A 22980-nucleotide genomic window follows, 5' to 3' on the forward strand; every position below is an offset into this window, starting at 1 on the left:
TCCTTTGCTGCCTGTGGACCTACTCTTGGTCTCAGTTGTTGTCCATGACTGACAAGCCCCTTGCAGGACCTTCCTCCGCCCTCTTCTCCCCATGTTTCCTAGGCAGGGTGGTGGCTTAAGACCGCTTTTTCAGTTTCTTCATTCTGCATCCTACGTTTTGTTGTTGTTGCTCAGCATCGTCTATTATCTCTTACTTTACAGTTCTTTTCTATTTCTCCTGTAGAAGATCGACTAGGAATATTTACAAATTCCACCTGACACATTCTCTCTCTTTTATTCCAGACCTATGTATTTGCCCACCTCTAATGCTGCCTGTCCTCTGTTTCTGCCAGCCCTTGACATCTGAAGCACTTCCTCCTCCTCTTCCTCCTCTTCCTCCTCCTCTTCCTCCTCTTCCTCCTCTTCCTCCTCTTCCTCTCTCCTCTTCCTGGGCAGAGCCCTGCTCTCGCACTCCCAGTACTCACTAGCTGCCTTGTTCCTAGAGCATCTTTTGCTTTGCTCAATGCCGTCCAGGCCCTGGCTTTGCCCAGGTGATGTGTGTGGCCAGGGCGGGGCTGACCTCGGGGGCTCAGGACCCAGCCCTGCTTGCTCTGCTGTGCTCTGGGTCACCACTGAAGCAGGGCCTATCATCTGTGCTGTCTCCCTGAGGCTGTGAGAGTCCCAGAAGCCCCTGGGTTGAATTTCAGACCCATTTGAAGGCTGACTGAGGTCACAAGTCTTGGTGGTGGATCCTCCTCTTTTCAGAGTGGCTAAGGGCTGTTTGGTCCACGCTGCCTTTCCAGCAGTCTGTTCCTCTGTGTGAGCCTCTGGCGTCTCATGTGTGTCCAGTCACTGCTGGTACAGTGTCCCTCCCACTGCATGCGCTCTCCTCTGCCCATGTGTCTGGGTCTGGACATCGATCGCCGCGGGCCGCTCGAGGTGGCATCTCCCGGTTCTGGGGCAGGGGGACAGCCTGAAGCAGTGAGGGCGGCCTGCCCTGTTAGGGAGAGACGGGGTTGTGGAGCTTTTGATCATTTGGTCTTTAGCCCTCTCCTCAACCTTTGTTCTTCTTACTTTTTTCAGAACCTGTTTAGTGCTGTGCCTCTCAGTTGATCTGTACAATTGTTCCAACAATGTTCACATCTGGTTTGAGACTGGCTGTGCAAGAACAGGGATGCTAAGACAGGGAGACAGTAAAACTTACAGTTGCATATCACACACACACACACACGCACATACACACACACACGCACACACACACACACACACACACACACACACACACACGTGTGTCTCAAAGAACTGAAAGGTAAGAAGGGCACCAATTCAAGAGGTTGAGATCTGAGGATCATGTTTCAAAACTAATGTGGGCAGGAAAGTTTGTGATACTCATCTCCAGTTGACCATAAAAAGTCAGAAGTGGATCTGTGAATCAAGTGGTAGAACACCAGCTTTGAGCATAAAAACTCAAGGACAGTGCTCAAGTGCTGAGCCCAGGAATTGCACACACAAAAAAAGAAAAAAGAAAAATAATAACTTGGAGGCGCAATGGTGGCTGAGTAGAGAACAGGCAGCAAAGTCTTCAGTGTAGCGTCACCCCTGTGTGAAGGCTGGATTTCCTTCTCTAGGTAAATGTGATATAAATTTGAGGGTTTGTGTGAACAGTAGCACTGTTGCCTCACAAGTCTTACATGGCAAGCGTACCCTGTAATACACATGGAGATGTGACCTAAGGCCTCGTAAGAGTACAAGACCTGTGTCATAACCCGACATGAATCTCCTGCTTTGAAAGGGTTTCTGTAGCCGCTGCCCCTCCTTGTGTTTTGCTGCAACAATCCAGTTTGCGGCGACACCATCTCAGCCTTTGCTGTAGTTACCACTGGCGTCCCATGGGGCAAAAGTCTCCTGGATGGTGGGGCACTCACAGGTTCGGGGTGAAGGCCCCGGTCGGCTGGGGGAGCTTGGGTCTGGGAAGTGGCACATCTTTCCCACGGCTTCTCCCGTGGCTGGTGGAGCTGCGACCAGGGGTGCTCTGACATGTGATTTTCTTGTCTTTGTATGGTGGGTCTTGACCACTGCTGAGCATTGACGACTGGTCATGTGATTGCCTTAAAAGCCTTAACAACCAAACCTGTACCCAAAGGTCCTTCCAGGTCCCCTGTGAGGCCAGCTGACCCTTGCTGCCGCGAGCTGACGAGCCTCCTCCCATCACGGGTCCTTCCTACAGCCTGCCACAGCTGGGCCTTCCCCAGTCCTGCCCAGTGCGGCCTTGCTCAGTAGGCCACTGGACTGTCAGGACAAGGGCTCTGAGATGCCTGAGCTCAGTGCTTGGGTAGGAATCCCCGCTTGCTGCACTGCCCTGTTCTTGGAGGAAATACAAAGTTGTGTTTCTTCTTGATACGCACCTGAGCCCACGCACACTTTCCATTCACCGGTTACTCAAAAGGAGACAAGTACTGTGGGGGTGGAAGGGTCAGAAACAGCAGAGAAAGGGCGCCCGGTACCACAGCCGCGCGGAGAGGTCGCTGAGCTCTTACTTACGAGGAGAATTGGGGCTCTCAGTCACTTGGACATTGCTTTGAGTGAACTCCACATAGATGATTGTCGCAAATACTTGTGGCAGCAAACATGGACCCTGTGGCTTGGTGTGTCCCGAACTGGCTCTGGAGCTCAGGGACCTGGCCCATCTCTCCCCGTGACCCCCCTGGCACATCAGTGGCACCCTCAGGGCAGGGGTCTGGCTACAGCAGCTTCTGGGAGCCTGAAATCAGGGATTTCAGAGGATCGGGTTCAGTGGGAAGGAGGCACAGGACAGGCGTGGATTCTTTCCGGGACGCCGTCATGGCTAGCTCTGCAGTCACATTTATGCGTGAGCACGCTCACTCACTCCTTTAAGATATATTTGTTGAGCATGCTCTCTATCCCAACCACTTGACCCTCCCTAGAAGACGGGAATTGCGGTAAACCCGTCTCCTGTTCCCCGACGGCGTTCCCTGAGAGTTATCAGGAAATCAGCCACTTGATATATATTTTCTTTGCAGATGCTTAAGATACGTCAAGTAAACCAAATGAAAGATATGACTGCAGCTTTTCCACCGCTCTACAACTAAGATGGGTACCTCAAAGATGAGCAGCAAAATGCCTGAATTAGTGAATAAATGTTTCTAAGCCCTTGGGCAATGAAATACTTTTGGTGGGTTCTTTGGGCTCACCCTTCCATGTGCAGAAATGGTTTTCGAGTGTGGGAACTGAGGCATGGGATGCTAGGTGGTGTTAGGATTTTGATCTGACAGTGTCAGGAATCCTCCCATGGTCGGCCCTGCTGGGTTTCCTGACTCCGGGAATTTCTAGGCTCTCCCTTTATTTGCAGGCCAGCTCAGTTAGACAGTGAAAGTCAGGGATGGGATCCTTTCCTTCCCCAGATTAATCTGGTGATGCCATTTCCAGTTCCAAGAAGAGTAAAATGGCCTGTGCAAGCATGTGCTCATTTCCAAATCAGCCTCTCCTCCCTGGACAGGAGCTGGTATCAAGTCACACCTCTGACGTGGTGACCCTTCGGGTACAATCCCCTGGTTCACATTTTCCATCTAGTGCAAGTTTGAGGTGCCACGTGGGAAGTGGCTGATAGAGTCCTGGGTCAAACTTCAGCTCACTTCAGCCCAGGAGTTTAAGAAATGGATGGCCATCTTTCTCATAGCAAAATACTTCCCAGACTTCCATTTTGCAGAGGGAAAAATTAATTCTCAGGCCACTCCAAATCCCTCATCCTACTTCGAATTCCTTGTGATGTTGTCTGGGTTGCAGAACATTTTTAGAGCACCGGCTGAGGAGGAAGGGGACGGGGGCTGACCAGACCAGGACATCCACACACCCAGCACCTAAGTTCTTCCTGTGCTCTTACTGGAGCAAAGTTTTCCTGACACTAGCCAGACATGTGGCAAACCTTTTCTCATGGATTGCGGTAGAAAAATCTCTCTGCTCACATGCTTGTTAGTTTATTGTTGTTTTCAGGCCCAGTTCCAACATCCAGAGTTTACGTCCATGTGTCCTTGAAGGGTGGAGAAAGATCACTTAGTAGGAAATACTGGTTGCAAGACCCACTCTGCTCAGGTTTAAATCTACGGTAGTCTGCATAGGCATGTAGTTATTATTCCTGTCCAATATTTTTGGAAGAACAATTTTATCATTACTATTAACATGTGGTACAGAGGGGTTACCATTTCACAATTAAGGCAACAGTGTGCATTTCTCTTTTGGACGTCACTCCTTCCTTCTATTTTCCCCAATTTCTCCTTGTCCCTGCCCATATTTTTATATAATGTATACTAAATACCATGACTGTGTTTGTTCACCCTTCCTCCCTCCATTTCTGTGCCTCATTCACCCCTCATTAGAAACAGAAGAAGAAAAAGACAGGAAAAACAACACACAGACATGCACACACACACAACACCTCCACACCACCAACAACATAAATACCCAAGTTTCCATTTCCCTGAACTCCTTTCCATAAATAGCATTTGACAGGTTCAGAGTTACACTGTGGGTCTGCCTGTTCATGTGTGAATGCCTAGGGGCCTGTCCACTTGTATTTTAGATTTGACCTCCACATAGGAGAGACCACATCCTCTGTTTGTCTCTTTGAGCTTGGCTTACCTCACTTAGCATGATTTGTTCTGGTCTATGCATTTCCCTGCAAATAACATAATATCATTCTTTCTAACTGATGAAAGAATAAGATTCCATTGTGTATAGAAGCCACAAATGTTGTATCCACTCACCTACTTTGTAGCACCTGGGCTGTTTGCATAGCTGGGTTATTATGAATAGTGCAGCACTGTATCTTTCTGGCAGCCTGACTTGTGATGTATTGCACAGATGCCCTACAGTGGTGCGTCTGGGTCAGAGGGCAGCTCTGTGTGTGCTTTGTGAAGCAGACCCAGCCCACCTGTCCACGTGGTTGTTCTAGCTTACCTTCCCACCCACAGCGCAGTATGGCTCCATTCTCCCACATCCTCACCAGCATGTGTTGTTGTGTGAGTCTTGCTGCCAGTAATGTCAGCTGAAAATTATGTCTAGGCAGTTTTAAAAAGGGTCAGGTTTATTCATCTCCATATTTCATACTGGCCTCTCTTGAAGTGGAATGAGTCACTTTATAGTTTAGATATTTGTGAATAAGTAACATCAGATTCGTCTCTGTTCCTGTGATCTTTAGAGCATGCTATATTAAACGTGGTAGCTGGTTACAAGCTAGGTATGAAGTGACACTAGAAAAATAATAACTGATAATTAAACAGAGGCCCAGTCACATAAATATTTTCACATCTGCAGTTTGGAAAGTATGTGCCACTAGCATTCATTTTAAAATCAGGAAATAGTCATTTTTTTCCAAAATCAAGATGGCTACTTATTTAAATAGTTAAAAAGAAATTCTGATTTTTCTGTGAATGAACCAATAATACAGTTCTCTGTGACAATTTGGTTCTACCTCTGACTTCTGAGTGGAAGTCAGACAGTGCACAGTGTTGCATTTACGTATATCAGCTTTCATTCACATCGGGCCAGAGAAGAAGCATTCATTCAAGGCAAGGCTTCACTTGTTTACAGACTTGTCAGTCCAAAAGGAAATATGGTGCTCCAACCATGCCTGCTGCCCAGAGGCATTGGTGACCCTCCCCCCCACCAGATGCCTGCTGCCCAGAGGAGTTGGTGACCCTCCCCCCCACCAGATGCCTGCTGCCCAGAGGCATTGGTGACCCTCCCCCTAACCAGATGCTTGCTGCCCAGAGGCGTTGGTAACCGCCCCCCCCACCAAGCAGGCCATGCATCCCACACTTACCTGTGGGGCGCATTTCTCTGTGATTGCTGATACAGGATGCACTGTAGTTAACATGAACATCACATGTTATAGTTGAATTAATAATAAATAATGAATCACGATCAATAATGAACTCAAAATAATAGTTATAAGTAGAGTATTTATTATATGTCATATTGAAAAATCCATCTTTAATTTTTTTCAGTGACAGAGAAATAAGCAAAAAAAAGTAAAAAAAAAAAAAAAAAGAAAAATGACCCCTGCTGTCATCAGCTGGTGAAATGGTGTGGTGGTGCGGATGCATTGGTGACAGAGTTGATGACCTTGAGTCACAGCCAGAGGCCAGGCACCAAGGACAGTGCACAGGCCAGGACCAAAGACAGATACACAGGTCAGGACCAAGGACAGGTACATAGGTCAGGCCCAAGGACAGGTACATAGGTCAAGACCAAGGACAGGTACATAGGTCAGGACCAAAGACAGTTGCACAGGTCAGGACCAAGGACAGTGCACAGGCCAGGACCAAGGACAGGTGCTCTCGGTGTGAAAGTGCTCACTTCTCAAAGTGATCTTCTGAGTAGGATAGAATTTGTGCTTCTGAAATGTCGATGGCAGTAACCCTGTCACCTGCCTTTCTCACAGAACCTTGTTGACACAGGATGGCCAACCAGGGATGTGGCCTCTAACAGAGGAGGGTGGACAAAACCCTCTCTGTACCTGAGCAGGAGAAACAAGTGGAGCAGGACAGAGATGGGAGGGATTGGCACCGGGACACAGGGGTGGGCCGGGTGCCGCCCTCTTTCTCCTAGAAATGATCCCCGTCTATCACCCGTCACGGTGGGTGAGCCATCCGAGCATGCAGCCCATTTAATTAGTTTTTTAGATTAAAGAAATTCTTTGAAGACAATTAGTATTAAAATTAGGCAGCTGACTCAGAATGATTTTTTCTTATGCGTTAGGAAAGGCAGGCACCTACTTGCCCTAACCGGTCGTTTCTGGCCTGTATCCCAGTCAGAGAGCCCACCCTGACAAGGGTGGTGGTGCCCCCGGCAGGTCCAGCCTTGCTCTCTTAACCACAGGGTCACCCAGGGGTGGCCTTTATGGTGAGGGGTCAGCAACTTGGTGGGGGGATGGGCATGGCCCATGGGGGTGGAGCAGAGGGAGCAGAATCAGGTCCTGGCTGCAGAGTTGCAGTGAGGCCACCAGCCAATCAGGACTGTAGAGCTTGGATGTGCCAATGGGCCGGTGAGCACCGGTGTGGCCTTCCATGCCCACTGTGCAGCTGGGACCAGGAGGGGATCGGAAGGATGAGACGTAGGAAATGTACCACCTAGGCAGTGATGCTTTTGCAATGAGCGCTCTTGAACGCTAGATTATCTCTCTCCATTGAGAACTTCACAGAAAATGTCTGCTCAGTGTTCTGATATTAATAACATGAAAAATAACCATGTAGAAACTTGGGTTAACTTGAAATCACGGGAGAACTCAGGTTTTAAAGACAGATTGAGTATCTGGCCTTGCTTGGTAACATGCTAGCACCGGTGGCAGGCAAATCCCACTTCACCTCAGGATAATTTATGAGAGTAGTTTATTTAATCAAGCGCTGGCTGGGATGTAGCCCTCGGCTCAGGCAAGGGCCCCCCCCGCCACCTGTGGACTTACACAGAGAAAGACCAGGGATTCCCAATGTCACCAAACCACACGTCATCTTCTTCTGTCTGGCTGACGTCTTGGGACCGTTTCAGATGGAAGCTTCTGACACTCTGACCCTGGCCCCCTTCCCAGGCCCTGTGCCGTCTTATTTCCAACTCCAGATGTTCTGCTGCGTTGTTCCTTGGGTCCATCTTTGCCTTGGATACGTCGTTTTCCCCCCCTGTGCCGATCGCTGTCCGGGACCTGTCCACTCGGGAAAGGCCGCAGGAGGGCTGAGCTAGGCACTGAGGGGCAGGTTGTGAGGAGAGGTTTCTAGTGGGAGGAACTGCTTATGCCAGGCTGGATGTGGACTGTTCACGAGTGGACGCCAGCTCTGGGTCCTGGTCTGGACCCGTGAGGGATGCTCATCGTTCAAGCTTCCAGCGATTCCCGTCTCTGTAGTGCCCACGCTCGCCACCCACAGGGCAGTGCTGGTCCCCTCGGTGAGCGGGCGCTCCTCTCCCGCCTCCCAGCCTTGTACAGCTCCCTCCTCCCTCAGTCCACGCAGTGCTGCGTGACACCGGCCCAGCCACACACGCAGGCTTGCCCACGGCTTCCCAGTGTGTCTTCAACCAGATAGAACTGTGACATCCTCTGTCTCCAAGTCAGGGGGACAGCCGGGCCCCGGTGACGTCCCTCTGAGCTGGCCAGCACCCGCTTCCCTCTGGGCGGTCTCCGCCTCTGTGCCCTGCTCACCTGCCCACGCGGAGATTTAACCGAGGAATGGGTTCCAGAGCGCCTCGGCCCCCTCTGCTGGGTCATTGTGAATTCTGATTCAGTCTCCTCTCAGGCTGCACCGTGCTGAGCCCTTCCCCACGGGGTGCCCGCTCCGGCCCTCGCACAGCACCTGTCCCGTCCTCCAGAGCACCAATCCCCGTGCAGACAGGAGCCTCTCCTTGAGCTCTGATTGCCCCGCAGTTGTGCCTTCGGTTCTTGTTAGACCCAGGAGTGCCGGCTTCCCCCAGCCCCCCCCCCCCACGGTCTCTCACACAGGACACAGACCAGTCCTTAGCGGAGCGGATGTTGACTGACTTAAGTGGAATTAGCCACAAATAACGTGCTATTTTTATTTTCAAGTGTTATTTCCATGGTGATTTTGATTACCCTCACAGACAAAAATAATCATCTGAATTGTTAGTTTCCTGTGAATAAAAATGCATGATCTGTAAAAAGGAAAAAAAGAATATGTTATCACCCTTTGCCAGTCTTTGACTACTAAAACAATACTATTAGAATAAACAAACACTGTAAAAACAAAAGTTCAAATCTGCTTGTTTCTAGGTGAACAGGCGTGATTTCCTACACAAGCGGTATCAGATTCACAAGACTGGAACTCCATGTTTTATCAAGCTTTCATCCCTCAGCCCTTGCCTTTGCTATGCAGGAAACAGGAATGTGCTCTTCCTTTTGTTAATGAATGCTGTTGCTCTGGCTGGCAGGGCACCTGGAGGGAAGGTAGAGGTGGAGTTGAGGGGCGGGCGTCAGCACGCAGGGAAGGGGCTGCCCTCCCCCATCCTCTCCCCCCCCCCCGTGGCCATCAACCCCTTCTTGGGCAGCACCTGGCATGGCTGGCACATCAGATCTGGACCCCGCGTCCCCGGCCGGGATCAGAAGGCCTGTCCTCTGGCCGGTCTCGGCACAGGGCTGCCGCCTTTGTGCATGGCGCTTTCCAGTTCGTGCCTTTGACCTGAGGACCCCTGCCTATCCCATCTGCTGCCCACCAGGCTCCTGTACGGGGCCTTGGCCCCTTTCTCCTTCAGTCCTCCCTGCGACTTCCCTATGATCCCCAGGACTTGAGTTTCTAGAGGCAAGGTTAGATTATATTCAACTTCCCTTCTTCTCATCCCTTCCCCTCACCTCCTCCATCATTTCTAATCTTTGTTTTACTTTCAGCTCCTCCTTTATTTTCTCCTTCTAACCATTTCCTTTCCTCTCCCTCCTTCCTTCTTCCTTCCATCCTCCCTTCCTCCCTCCCCCTTCCTTCTTCCCTTCCTTCTTCCCTTCCTTTCTTCCTTGCTTCCTTCCTTCTTTCCTTCCTTCCTTCCTTCCTACATCCTTCCTTCCTTCTTTCCTTCCTTCCTTCCTACTTCCTTCCTTCCTTCCATCTGTCCATCCCTGCCTCTCTTCCTTTCTCTCTCTTCCTTTCCTTCCTGTCTCTCCCTTTCTTTCTCTTTTTTCCCTCCCTCCTCCCCTTCTTCCCTGCTTCCTGCCTTCCTTCCTTTGTTCCTGGTTTCTGAGTGAAGGCCCCTACACAGCACAGGCTGTCCTGGGACTGTCCACTCTCTGCCTTATCTCCGAAATGCTGACATTCTAAGTACGCTCCACCACACACAACCTCTTTCCTTTTGCTTTTACTTTTCTTTCTCTTTTCTCCCCTCTCCCTCTTCCTTCCTTCCTTCCTTTCCTTTCTCCCTACACCCTCATGTTTTCGTGTGTGTGTGTGTGTGTGTGTGTGTGTGTGTGTGTGTGTGTGTGTAAAACTGTTTTTAGATTTCCTTGAGCATCAGAAACACTTGGGGAAGGTGAGACAATTCTTTGCTTGGCCCCCTGAGTGCTGAAGTGAGAAGGCCATGCGCGTGCACTGGCTCGGAGCCAGGTCCCTGCTTCCTGTCCCGCTCTGGATCTGAGACGCCATCTGCGAGGCGCTGGGCTTCAATCTGTGGCCCTGCCCAGCCTTCTCCATGTTCCGCATGCACTTCCTGCACGCCACTCCCTGCATGCCACTTCCTGCACGCCACTTCCTGCACGCCACTTCCTGTACATCACTTCCTGCACACCACTGCCTGCACGCCACTTCCTGTACATCACTTCCTGCACGCCACTTCCTGTACATCACTTCCTGCACACCACTTCCTGCACACCACTTCCTGCACGCCACCTCCTGCACACCACTCCCTGCACGCCACTTCCTGTACATCACTTCCTGCACACCACTCCCTGCACACCACTCCCTGCACGCCACCTCCTGCACACCACTTCCTGTACATCACTTCCTGCACACCACTTCCTGCACGCCACTCCTGGCACGCCACTCCCTACACACCACTTCCTGCACACCACTTCCTGTACGTCACTTCCTGCACACCACTCCCTGCATGCCACTTCCTGCACACCACTTCCTGCATGCCACTTCCTGCACACCACTTCCTGTACATCACTTCCTGCACACCACTTCCTGCACGCCACTTCCTGCACACCACTCCCTGCACACCACTTCCTGCATGCCACTTCCTGCATGCCACTTCCTGCATGCCACTTCCTGCACACCACTCCCTGCACACCACTCCCTGCACACCACTTCCTGCATGCCACTTCCTGCATGTCACTTCCTGTACGTCACTTCCTGCACACCACTTCCTGCACGCCACTTCCTGCATACCACTTCCTGTACGTCACTTCCTGCACACCACTTCCTGCACACCACTCCCTGCACACCACTTCCTGCATGCCACTTCCTGCACACCACTTCCTGCACGCCACTTCCTGCATACCACTTCCTGTACGTCACTTCCTGCACACCACTTCCTGCACACCACTTCCTGCATGCCACTTCCTTTCAGAGCCTCGGTCCCTCTCCTCATCCTTGGACTTGCTGTGACACCGCATGCTTGCAGTTGAATTAGTCAATTTCCCCTGTCATGGAGATGCGCTCCTGTTAAGGTGACCTTGAATGGTTAGCTGTCCTGCAGGGTTTCCCTCCATGAACCCTGAAAAACTCTTTAACTCCAGGGTAATGAGTGCACGGAAGACTGAGAGGGAGCACAGTCGGCATCTCCTGGATGCACTCTCCGGGAAAGAAAAATCGGGGCAGGGGCAGCTGAGGGGCAGACCAGGGCAGGGGCAGGTGAGGGGAGCAGATGGGGGACATCGTTTAGGTGCGGTGAGTCTGTGCTGGGGGATTCTCCTCCAGGTAAGGGGAATGACACAGGTGTGACAGACAATTTTCAAGCTCTTGAAAAATGTTCAGCTACATTCATTTTTTTAAGCACTCCCACACTGGTTTGTTGGAGAGTATTACACTTACTTTCCATTTCATTTGAACAGTAAATAAGCATCTTATTTTAATTTGAAGATTCATGAAGAAGATATTTCCTCTTTGAATATGTGCCACCATGGTGACTTATCATTTGAAAATATAACTATTGATATTAAGGCCCTTATAAAGTAATTGATTTGCGTTTTCCTCCTGTAGCAAAACAGTCCAGGGAGGCAGAAGAATTGGAAAGATTGAAAACTTGGAATGCCAGCCAAATGCTCTTTGCTTGTTGTACACTAAAGAATCATTAATTTTCATTTTAGATTCTCTCTCTTATGTATTTGAGAGAATTGAATTAAAATATGAAATATATTTTTAAGGAATCACCATAAACCAAGAAGGAGTTGACTGGATCCGTGGAAGCAGACTTGGAGGAGACATTGGAAGAGTCATGCATAAAAATTAGTCTAATGGTCATGTGACTTCTAGTATTTAACAGTCAGCACCTTAAGATTTATAATTAGAAGAGGAATGTTGAAATAAACTACAGGCTTAAAAACTGTAGTCCTTAGTTCTCACAAGGCTGAGGTTCTTAAACACAAATCCAGTGGAGATACATTAATAAGACATCAAAGCAATACCTGGCAAAGCAATATTGTCTGGACAATTCACATCTACATAAAATATCCTTTTTACCATTCTGTAGTGTACAATTGACAAAATTAAATATCCAGAGGTCAAAAACTCTCTTTTTTGTCATGTTCTGATGTGGAGCTCATGTGTCTACACACACAGACGTGTATGTGTACATGTTCCATGACATGCTCTCAGAATCCAGTGGTAGCTGTAGAAAAGAAGTTCATAAAAATTTAAAACCTTATCATCCAACCAGCCATCTTATTGGTTCACAGAGAAGACATGGCATGCATGATTCTTCTTGCTGAGATGAAAGCCCTGTAAATCATGAAGAGGAATGTGCAGGGAAGGAGGGCTTTTCATCCCAGGAGGGAGTGCCGACTGTGACAAAGGTCACAGAAGAGAATGTCAGTGTAGATTAATTTCAAAGGGATTACAGCGGCCAAGCCTCTGACACCCAGCCCGCCCCGCCTCATTTGCCAGAACACACTGCTGCTCGAATAAAGGTCCAGGATGGTGTGGAGATAGAGCCACCAAAGAATCTCAACATAGTGAGCTCTGTAGAGCAACGTTCTTGATTGTTCTGCAGCAGGAGCCCATGTTGTCTCTCTGAAAGCTTAGAATGGTTACCACTTGTCTCAGAGTTGATCCAGCTAGACCGGACCTCTGCCAATCTAATGAAAGAAGGGTCAAGATGATTAAAAGAGCAGTAATAATAAATCAGGATAGAAATTATAAAACTATTAGACTGTCCCTAATTTTGAGTTATTTATTCCAGAGCAAAACCTGTTTTGTGCCAAAATGGCATCTCCTGGGGAGATGTAGCAAGCCGGCCTCTCCACAGTGCTAGTTATCTAAAAGTGGATGGTCTCACGTGATTAGCCTTTGAATCTGGGATTTTAAATGAAGGAAAATTGCTACCAGATGGCTGGGACTAGAGCCTGGTGGCTTGAACCATATGGCTTCTCGAGTGTGGTTTGGGAATAAAAATGAAGACACCTTTCTGTTTCTCTCTCTGATGCTCAGTATCTTGCCGCCATGTGCTTTTATTAAAGAAATGTCACCAGGCTAAGTAGCAGTTATTTCTCGTGAGCAGCCTTGCCTGAGTTGACGGCACCCTGACCTTGTACTATTCCTAATGTCAAGGCAGAAGGCGTAGGAAAAGGACCCTGGATCCAGGGTCAATTCTATGAAAACGCTGGCGTCTGTGTTGCTCTTATCTCTGAAAACAAGAGCATTGTCATCATCTCTTTCTATTTATTTCACTAGAACAAACCTGATCTCCACCAATCCCTGTCCCTAATCTTCCTCATCATAGAAAGTGTGGCTTCCTGCTTCCTGGTCTAGCTAGGTAGCTTGTTCCAAGTCAATTCAACACTGAGTTGGTTTTTTATTGTGAAAATACTGTACAGAGGGGTTACAATTACATGGGCAAGGTATTGAGTGCATTTCTTACCAAGCATTGTTGCCTCCTCCTTGGTTTCCCCTTAACTGGCGTCCCAAGGTCTCTGCTTAAGACGGGCACGAGTGGGGAAACGTATTCCCCTCCACCCCTCACAAAGTCCTGTGCCTGTCTAGTGAGGTACTGTGAGTCAGCAAGCTTTGAAAAAATGTTTAAAACATGAAGATTAATATAATTAATTATGCTTAGAAGAGGAACACAAAGACAAAACCGCTATGTACATCCGATCGTATAAAATAATATTTATCGAAATGAACTCCAGGAAATGGAAACAAGAGTTTTTTTCCCTTTGTTGCTGTTTTATTTTTTCCCTTTTATCTTATTTATTCTTTACCTGTCTTTAGCAGGGCAAGTGGGGGCACAGAAATGGAGAGACAAAGGGTGAACAAACACAGCAGTGTGTCTCATGAGACACTGCCTTGAATGTGAACCATATACCCTGTCTTGGGGTCAAGGGGAAAAACGGAGGAGCCAGGGATAGGAAGGGTGGCATTCTTCGAAAAAAAAATGTACTCATCACCTGACGTACATAACAGTGACCCCTCATCATCTCTACAAAGCAATAAAAATGCAAAAAATATATACAGATAAATAATGTAATTTATGTGATTGGAATCCAAATCCACCCCAGCCTTTTACAAATTGTCTAATTTGTAGTAGCTGATCCATAGTTTCACATCTCGCTTTTGCATAGTTAATGATGTATGATAAACTCATCTATTGAACGTCTTCAGTTTAGATTTCTAACGCCGAGGTTTGGACTAAAGTTTAAAATGTGTATTAATATCGACGGCATACATCTTACAAGATTTGATTCAACAAACTTAGAGTTAAGTGGCATTTGGCCCAGCCAGCCTGTCTTTTGAAGATGGTTCTCTGAGGCCCTGGGGATCTTGCTTGCAGTAGGCGGCTCTCTTTGACTCTGTCTCCATTGAAAAGACTTCAGTGTTCACAGCACTCAGTTGCTCACGGTGGGGAGGTATGGGGCGTGTGGTTTGCATGTGCAGAACCTGTTTGTCACCGTGGCTTTCCTGCCCCTCATTGCCGACGCCTGCCTCAGACGCCAGCCCGTGGTTCACATTTGATCTCCCGCTGCCCTGAGCTTCTGCAGTCAGTCTTTCAGGTTGGGAATTCCAATGGACTATTGTTTCTTTAGTGAGTGGTTTGTCATGATCTTTGAGAAGATCCAGAAGGTTCTAATGTAACTTGGGGGGTGGCACCTCCAAATTCTTTCACTCTTTACAACCATTCCATTTGGAAAAACAAACCAGCAAACCAACAGACAAGGCGTAATATACATCACCATTTTTTCAAGCCTTGGTGTGGTGATTTCTGTCCGGCCCGAGGGTGTGGCATGTTGAAAGGGAAGGAGGCTGCCTGCCTCCCTCAGACACCAGCCAGCCTCGCCATGCAGGAGCCACCAGACAGAGCGCAACCGTCTCGCTTGACAAAAGGTGGCAGCCGCCCGGCCGGCGACAGCAGGAAGGAAAACATGGCGGCAGAATGCGGGGCGCTGCAGGCTGGCGATCGGGCACATAAGCGTGGCTCGGAGGTGGGCTGTAGAGACAGGACGCGGGCCGCCCTCTAGGCTGAACTCTACCCCAGCAAAGATACAGAGCCTCCAGCCACGGGCTTGAAGGAAACGGAGATCTCAGAAAGGTGCACACTCATATATCTGTGTTCATGTGTCCATGTCTATATGTTCGTGACTATATTGTCTCTGTATGTAGAGGGCAAGGGAGAGGGTTTATAAAGCTTACCATTGGCTGGCTTTCCCCATCTCGATACGCAGTCCGGTGGCACTCACATGTCCACTCCATGGCGCGTTTTCACAGACGTTTTGAGGGCTTGGCCAGAGCGTCTGTACCTGTCAGCAGCCGCCTGCATTCTTCTCCCCGTGGACTCTGACAGCCACCACCATCTCTTCTGGCTGCGTGAATCGATTCCTTTGCCATTTCTTCCTGAATGTACTCGGGTGTGGATGGGTCTCGATGTGCACGTAGTTAATCCCGTGCATTACTGCGTTAGGAAGGGTACTGGCTTCCGGTCTTCCAGGAAGCTCTACACGTGGAGAGGCTTGAACAACAGCAGTGTCCTCCTCACCTCCTGGCAGTGGGAGTCTGCAAGGCGGCAAGCGGGTTTGACCTCCAAAACGGTGGAAGGCTCTGGGCCTGACTCTCCACCTGCTCTCCCCGTGAGCCCCTCCCGTCACAGTTAATGGCTGTACTAGACTGCAAGGCCTTCAGTGTAGGTTAAAGATCACCTCAAAGAACCAGCGTGTGAATGCCGCCACACTGCTCGTAGCTGGCGTGAGTGAGTGGGGCCCAGGTCAGCCTGGGGGGGGGAGCGCGTCCCCTCCTTTGAAGGAACTCTCCCTGCCCGTCCGCCTGTCCCGAATTCTCACCGTTCCCCCTCTCGTCCCCCTGTGTTGCCTTCCTTCCTCACTTGGACCACATGTTTTCTGAATGATTCGTTTTGATGTCTCTTCTCTTTTATGCACATTGCATAGATTCTTTTTATGGTTACCATGGAAATTTCTTATAACATCCCAAGATTATGAAACCATTTTCACTCCATACAGAAGTAAGTGTAATGGTATTCACATCTGCTCTCCCACGTTATACCATGGATTTCATAAATTGCGTCTTTATAAAATTACATCTCTATTCTATATTTATAATTACTATATATATATATATATATATATATATCTTTTAAATACTGCAGAAAATAAAAGTGAAATTGCAAATAAAAATACCAGTATTTAAAGGATACTGCCGTGCATTTCTCTTTCCTGGAGAACTTTTTATTTTCATCTTGTTTCTAGTTATTGTGTAGTTCCTTTTGTTTCAACTTGAAGGATTTCCCTTAGAATGGTTTGGTTGATCATGAATGCCCTCATCTGTTGTTTATCTGAAAGTGTCTTAAAGAGTCCTGACTTGTGAGGGGCAGTTTTGCTGGATACGAAGTTCTGGGTTGCCAGTACTCCTCTCAGCCTTTCAGTAATCACCCCACAGCCTTCCAACGGCCAGGCTGCTGCTGAGAAATCGGCAGATATCCTTATTAGCAATTTCTAGTTTGTGATAAGTTAGCTTTCTCTTTCAGCCTTCAAGATCTTTGATTTACTTTTTTGCAGTTCAGTTATGCAACAGAGTGTCCTAATATGAATCTTGTATCCTTCTTAGTATGAGTTCATTGAGCTCCTCAACCTTGCTGTATCTTGTTAGCTACAAGTAATAGAACCTCTTGCTCCAATGGGTTTTAACTAAAGTAGATTTTATGGTCGTCTGCCTGCCTGTGGCTGAATTTTTGCCACGATTGTAACTCAGAGCTCCAGGCTTTGGATATTTAGGTGTAGAGTCACCCCGTCCTGTTCTCCTCACCCTCATTCTGCAATGGAAGCACCCAAGTCCACCTCCCAAGACCAGGTACAGTGGAGTCCAGGGAGAAGAGAACTACTCTCTGCACACACGTGAAGAGCTGGTCTCTGGTGGAGAGCTGGTCTCTGGTGGGGAGCTGGTCACTGATGGAGAGCTGGTCATTGCTAGAGAGCTGGTCTCTGGTGAGGAGGTGGTCACTGGTGGGGAGCTGGTCACTGGTGGGGAGCTGGTCTCTGGTGGGGAGCTGGTCTGTGGTGGGGAGCTGGTCACTGCTAGAGAGCTGGTCTGTGGTGGGGAGCTGGTCTCTGGTCGGGAGCTGGTCACTGGTGGGGAGCTGGTCACTGGTAGAGAGCTGGTCTGTGGTGGGGAGCTGGTCACTGGTGGGGAGCTGGTCTGTGGTGAGGAGCTGGTCTCTGGTGGGGAGCTGGTCTCCTCAAAGTGTGCTCTGGAGCACTCTCACCTCCACCGTTCTGACCTGGGTCAGAAGCCCTCTGTTAAACAGATTCTGGAAGAAAGAGGGGCGGTCCAGAGTGGGTTAGACAAATGGTGTTGATGGCATGCTGGAGAGACATACTCCTTCACACGCTGCCTGCGCTGATGGTCCAAACCCACACCAGCTCTCTCAGAAAGAGGCGTGGCTCAAACACCAGCATGCTCTTCCCAAGACTCCATTCCACACCAGCTCTCTCAGAAAGAGGCGTGGCTAAAACACCAGCATGCTCTTCCCAAGACTCCATTCCCCACCAGCTCTCCCAGAAAGAGGCGTGGTTAAAACACCAGCATGCTCTTCCCAAGACTCCATTCCCCACCAGCTCTCCCAGAAAGAGGCGTGGTTAAAACACCAGCATGCTCTTCCCAAGACTCCATTCCCCACCAGCTCTCCCAGAAAGAGGCGTGGCTAAAACACCAGCATGCTCTTCCCAAGACTCCATTCCTCTTTTAGTTCAGTGATAAACACTTTCAGTGTTCAAAATATTTTATTTAATTGCTTTGTTAAATGCCAACTCTTTGTGCAACTATTTAAGCATAATAAAAAGAGTAAATCTAAAAAAAAATCTCTTGGTAGATGTTAATCGTTACCATCTGTTTTGTTATCCGTAGGGAATGGATGAAGGCTTTCTTTGTTACAGATCTAGGCAGTTTATCCGCATCCTAAATTGTGACCTGGCATAGGAGTAACCAGACTGCACAGATGAGTTTTCATTACCTTCTGACCTCTTCAATAGAGCAAAGAGTTGAAGCTAAAAACGTCTTGCCTGTTTTATTGTGATCGTAGCCTTTGTTTTCAAAAACGAGAATAAAGACTAGTTTGGGCTCATCTGTTCTGGTGGAGCAGAGTCACACTTCAAGTCGTGATTAGTAAAGGACCCAGCATGTCTAGCCTAAATGGATTCCCGCTGTATCTCAGCAGCTGCTGTGCACTCACCGATGTGTCTCTGTGTTGCAGTGGGCCAGGGAGGCGTTGCGCTGGTCTCTGACATGTGTCCAGACCCTGGGACCCCGGAAAACGGCCGGAGAGCAGGCTCTGACTTCAGGTAGGGAATGAACGATCTGTTGTTTTCCAATGCATGTGCCCTCTCCACCTGCACTTTCCTTCAACTCTTCTACCCTTTGGATTTAAGGACACAGCTTCTCAAGTTCCACGTAGCAATGGTTTGTGTCGAATGCCATCATTCTGTGCTGACACATTGTAGATGCTACAGAATTGGCGCTCTTCAGCATGTGAGCCAGTAGTTACACTTGGTGTCCCAACGTACAGGACCAAATTTGTCTTCAAATATTTTTTCTATTTTTCTTCCATACGTTTGATATTCCAATGCCTTCAATGTTGCAAGTTAAAGGGACAAAATTTAATCACAGCCTCGTAATGATTAAATAATCTTAAAATGATGAGTGTCGGGAGGAGTCAGTGCTGTTTGTTCAGAAATTCATGTGGGGTGATTTTTTGCTGTGGCAATCCAGAGAAGGTGATGATGATGATGATGATGATGATGATGATGATGCATGTGTGTGTGTGTGTGTGTGTGTGTGTGTGTGTGTGTGTGTGTGTGTCAGTCAGTTTGAGAAGCTTCACATTTGTCTCCTTACATGATAGAATCGGTATAGGCTAGAAAGCAAAGAGTAAGGTGGGCAAGAAACAAGATTTCCCTGATCACAACCTTTCCGCTTTGGAGGAGACAGGTAAGAAAGAAAAGGTGCAGAGAATTAAGGCCACTGATGTAAGAGCAAAGTGTGAGGCAGGTGGTAAGTCCTTTGGGGAGGCAGGAACATGACATTCTGTGCAACTGGAAGAGCAATGATGTTTTATTTGTAGTGATGGGGAGATCATAGAGTTACCTGTAGCATGGATATAATTAGTTTAGTAGTGGTATTCAATTTCCTATATAATAGGGTAGACCTGGAGTGAGTTACTATAGAAGAGGCTTAATTAGTGGGTAGTTCTGAAGGTCGAAGGTCAAGGAGGCTCATCTGGTGATCATCTCGACAGCACAGTCCTGCAGAGTTAGGGCCGAGACAAAGAGAGGCTGGCCCCTCGTGGGTGTGACCTCTCCTACTCTGCATCCATCTACTTAAAAACCCTCCAGACTCCACCATGGAAGCTGCTCCTGACAACCTGTATTCAGGGGATCACTTGCCAAAAGGTCCACCTCTGTGTCTTCCTTGGAGAATCTTCAGGCTGTTTACTCATCTCTGCGTATGTAGCAACCAACAGTCCTGTAGCCCTTGGGAAATGACTTGGAAGGCTGTTCAAGTTTTACTGTTCACTTTGTTTTATTCTAGATTTCATAGGACTTTATCCCTAGACAATTCTGTGGGTAAAGAGAGTTTGAAGTTTTGCTTACCAAACGGAGAATCTTTTGTTTCTTTCCCTCACCTGAATGCACTGGTCAGGGACTGTATTACAAGGTTGACCGGAAATGGTGGCTGGTCTCTGCCTTCTCTCTCAACTGAGGTTGACAGATTTAGGTTTGAATCTTGACTCTGATATTGTTGAAGATGTTTTGATAGGTGTTTCTGTGGGGTTATGGTGTGCTCTTCTGTCTTTGAAGGGTTGGGAGTAGGTTCTCAGACATGAAATATTCCATTTGACCTTAAGAAGGATGTAGGTTTGATTGCTGCCTGGAGAGTGCCTTCATGCTGCGATGCCTGCCCAGTCTGTGTGCTGGCGGTGGTGGTGCTGAAGTCATGTTGGTTTTCTGGTAGCTAGCTCCATGGGGAAGCATGGATCACAATTTTCTAGAAGTTTGTAGTCTTGCTCATTTCTCATTGCAGCTTTGTCAGCTTTTGCCTCATGCATCTTGAAGCTTTGTTGACAGGTATATGGAAATGATGCCTTTTACTCAATGCGTACCCTCTGTGTTTTGAAATGATCATCTTTACCTTAGATTTTGTTGGGAGTTACTGGGGTTCAGACCAGGGCCTTGTGTCTATTATGCCAGTGTTGTGCCACCAGGCCAAGCCCCAACCCCAGCTCTCGGCAGTTTTCTTTACTCTGAAATCAAACTTGTTACGATTACAGAGCATCTTATCAGAAACATCTGCAGGCACTGAGAAAATGAGAGGCTCATCAGGTAGATACAATTTTCAGGAGTCTCACTTTTATCATTGAACTTTAATTTTGTTATTGGTTACTAATTAGGTCAGTTATTTCCTTTGAAGTAAAACTCATTTTTACTGAAAATGTATGACAAATCCTCTAATCCTAGCTGTGATCCTTTGCCAGTCATTGGGTCATAATGAGGCATTCGCGGGGGAAATAAAAGCAGCTAGCTTGACTCAGAGCTCAATTACACGGGTGTGCTCTCCCAACACTCCTTCAGACAGCAGTGCGCATTACAGATGCATTCTATCTCCAAGAGTTGAGATACATTAAAATGAATAGCTTTTCCTGCTCCATCAAGACCCTTCTTAAGTGGTTCTGGACTTTCCTCCCCGCACACCACATGCCAGAGAACAACATTATAAATTGATCGGTTCTAAGACAGCCTTGCATTTGCAATGGTAACATGATAAAAAGCAGCACGGTATGTTGTAGTTTGTCAAGGTTTGTTATATCCCCTAGCCTCAGTGCTCCAAACAGAGATCAGGTGTGATTATTTGTTACCAAATGGAAGGAGAAACTGAGGCACAAAACTGTATAATCATTTTGACTTACAGACGGTCTGAAAGTATCCGTCTCCAGACATTCATAGGCTGGCCAAGAAAACTATATGCATAATGTGTGCAAGATAACTCAATCCAGCATTGCAGGAACTGGCCTTGTGTGGCATGCGTTTTTCATTAACTGAGTATCCACTGATGTCCACGGCATAGTAACTCGCAGCTGCGTTCCTGCGGAAGCTCCATCTTATGGTTGTGTCTGATCGGAGATGACCAGATCCTCTGGATAAAATGATTCACGAGTGCACCTTGCATTAAATGCATGACAGTTGTTGGTGTTTGTAACAGAATTAGGATATTCTCAATTGTTTAGTGCTGTGGGGACTCTTTCTTTATTGCAAAGGAGTTCAGCTCTTTCTAAATGCTTGTATTTGAATCTAAAGGCTAGTATATAATACCAATGAATGACTGATGTAGTTGAGGTGGGTAGATGGACTCATTTGCAGTAATGGTGTGTAATTCGGGTTTGTTTTTGCTCGGAAAGAGCTCACTTCATTATGTTAGCAAAGTATTCCTCGTTTGATTTTATTTGTGTTACCATTGCTTCTTTGGAGATTTTTTTTTTTTTGCATAGGCAACCCAAATGCCAATTCCATCATTGTGTATAAATTATTCAAAGTGAAGGGAGCCCTCAACTCATGGCTCTGATATCTGAATTCGAGTCAGTTTGAGGATGTGTCTGACAGTACCCTTCATCATGGGCCAGCGGCTAAAAGGCAGTTTATTCATGGGAACTGAATATGTATGAATAAGATTGATGAATACTCAAATACTCGTGTGTGGCAGGCAGCCGTGTGGCGCAGCAGAGCTACCGGTGGGTCTCCTGCCCAGGGTTGCTCATTTCCTATGCCAGAGGGGTGTGTACCCGTGTCCAAGTACCTGCAATTATCCTCATTTTTATAAATAGAACTATTGAAATTCAGCACATTAACCTACTAACGTTCTGCATCCACCCAGCATCAAACCTGAGATTTGAACCTCAGACTTCTATTGTTCTTCACTCTTTGTGACAAGAATAATTAATTATCATAACTCAGCTGCTCACACTTACTCTGCTGGACCACCAGGCAGGGCGGGAGGCTTGGGGTCCACACACAGCAGGTGAGGAGTCACCAGGGGGTGTGGGGCCTCGGTATCCCCACCGGCTCCCGGATGTCAGAGCACAGGTCTGTGGAGGGCTGAGGCCCAGCCTTGCTGTCATTGAGCCTGGAGAGCCGTGGAGCTCTCTGGCCCAGCTACAGGCTGCAGGGCCAGGGCTGCTGAAGGTCCTAATCCCAAACCCTCGCTGAGAAAAATCTCCAGCATACTCCATAGATGCTGAAGCCAGGTGGACATCTGGGAAGTGGGCATCAGACCTCCCCGCCTCCTTCCACAGTGGCTCCTCAAAGTCCTGAGGGGATCCCCCCTGAGACCAGCCCAGGCTGCCCCACCCGGTCCCAAGGACTCCTCCTGGGGTATACCTGTTCCCTCCTGTGCATCTGACTCTCACTCCTACGGTTTCTGTATTCAGTGTGAGACATTGCAGAGTGACCATAAATCCACACAGTGACCTCACATGCACAGACAGTGACATCACATGTACACACAATGACCTCACTTGTACACACAGTGACCTCACAACCACACACAGTGACCTCACATGCACACACAGTGATATTACATGTACACACAGTGACCTCATATCCACACACAGTGACCTCACATGCACACACAGTGACCTCACATGCACACACAGTGACCTCACATGCACACACAGTGACCTCACACCCACACACAGTGACCTCACATGCACACACAGTGACCTCACATGCACACACAGTGACCTCACATGCACACACAGTGACCTCACATCCACACACAGTGACCTCACATCCAC

At 48.1% G+C, this 22980-nt stretch overlaps 1 protein-coding gene across 1 annotated transcript in view; it reads left to right on the forward strand.

Annotated features, from left to right (window-relative positions):
• Csmd1 (CUB and Sushi multiple domains 1) overlaps positions 1 to 22980 on the forward strand; it is a 1029359-nt gene that overhangs the window by 712791 nt on the left and 293588 nt on the right. The window contains exon 8 of the mRNA XM_070015936.1: positions 18391 to 18478. Within this exon, the coding sequence (XP_069872037.1) occupies positions 18391 to 18478 (88 nt within the window). The remainder of the gene's footprint in view (positions 1 to 18390; positions 18479 to 22980) is intronic.

Source organism: Dipodomys merriami, unplaced genomic scaffold, assembly GCF_024711535.1.
Source record: "Dipodomys merriami isolate MVZ:Mamm:240054 unplaced genomic scaffold, mDipMer1.0.p SCAF_12, whole genome shotgun sequence".
NCBI classification, from domain to species: Eukaryota; Metazoa; Chordata; class Mammalia; order Rodentia; family Heteromyidae; genus Dipodomys; species Dipodomys merriami.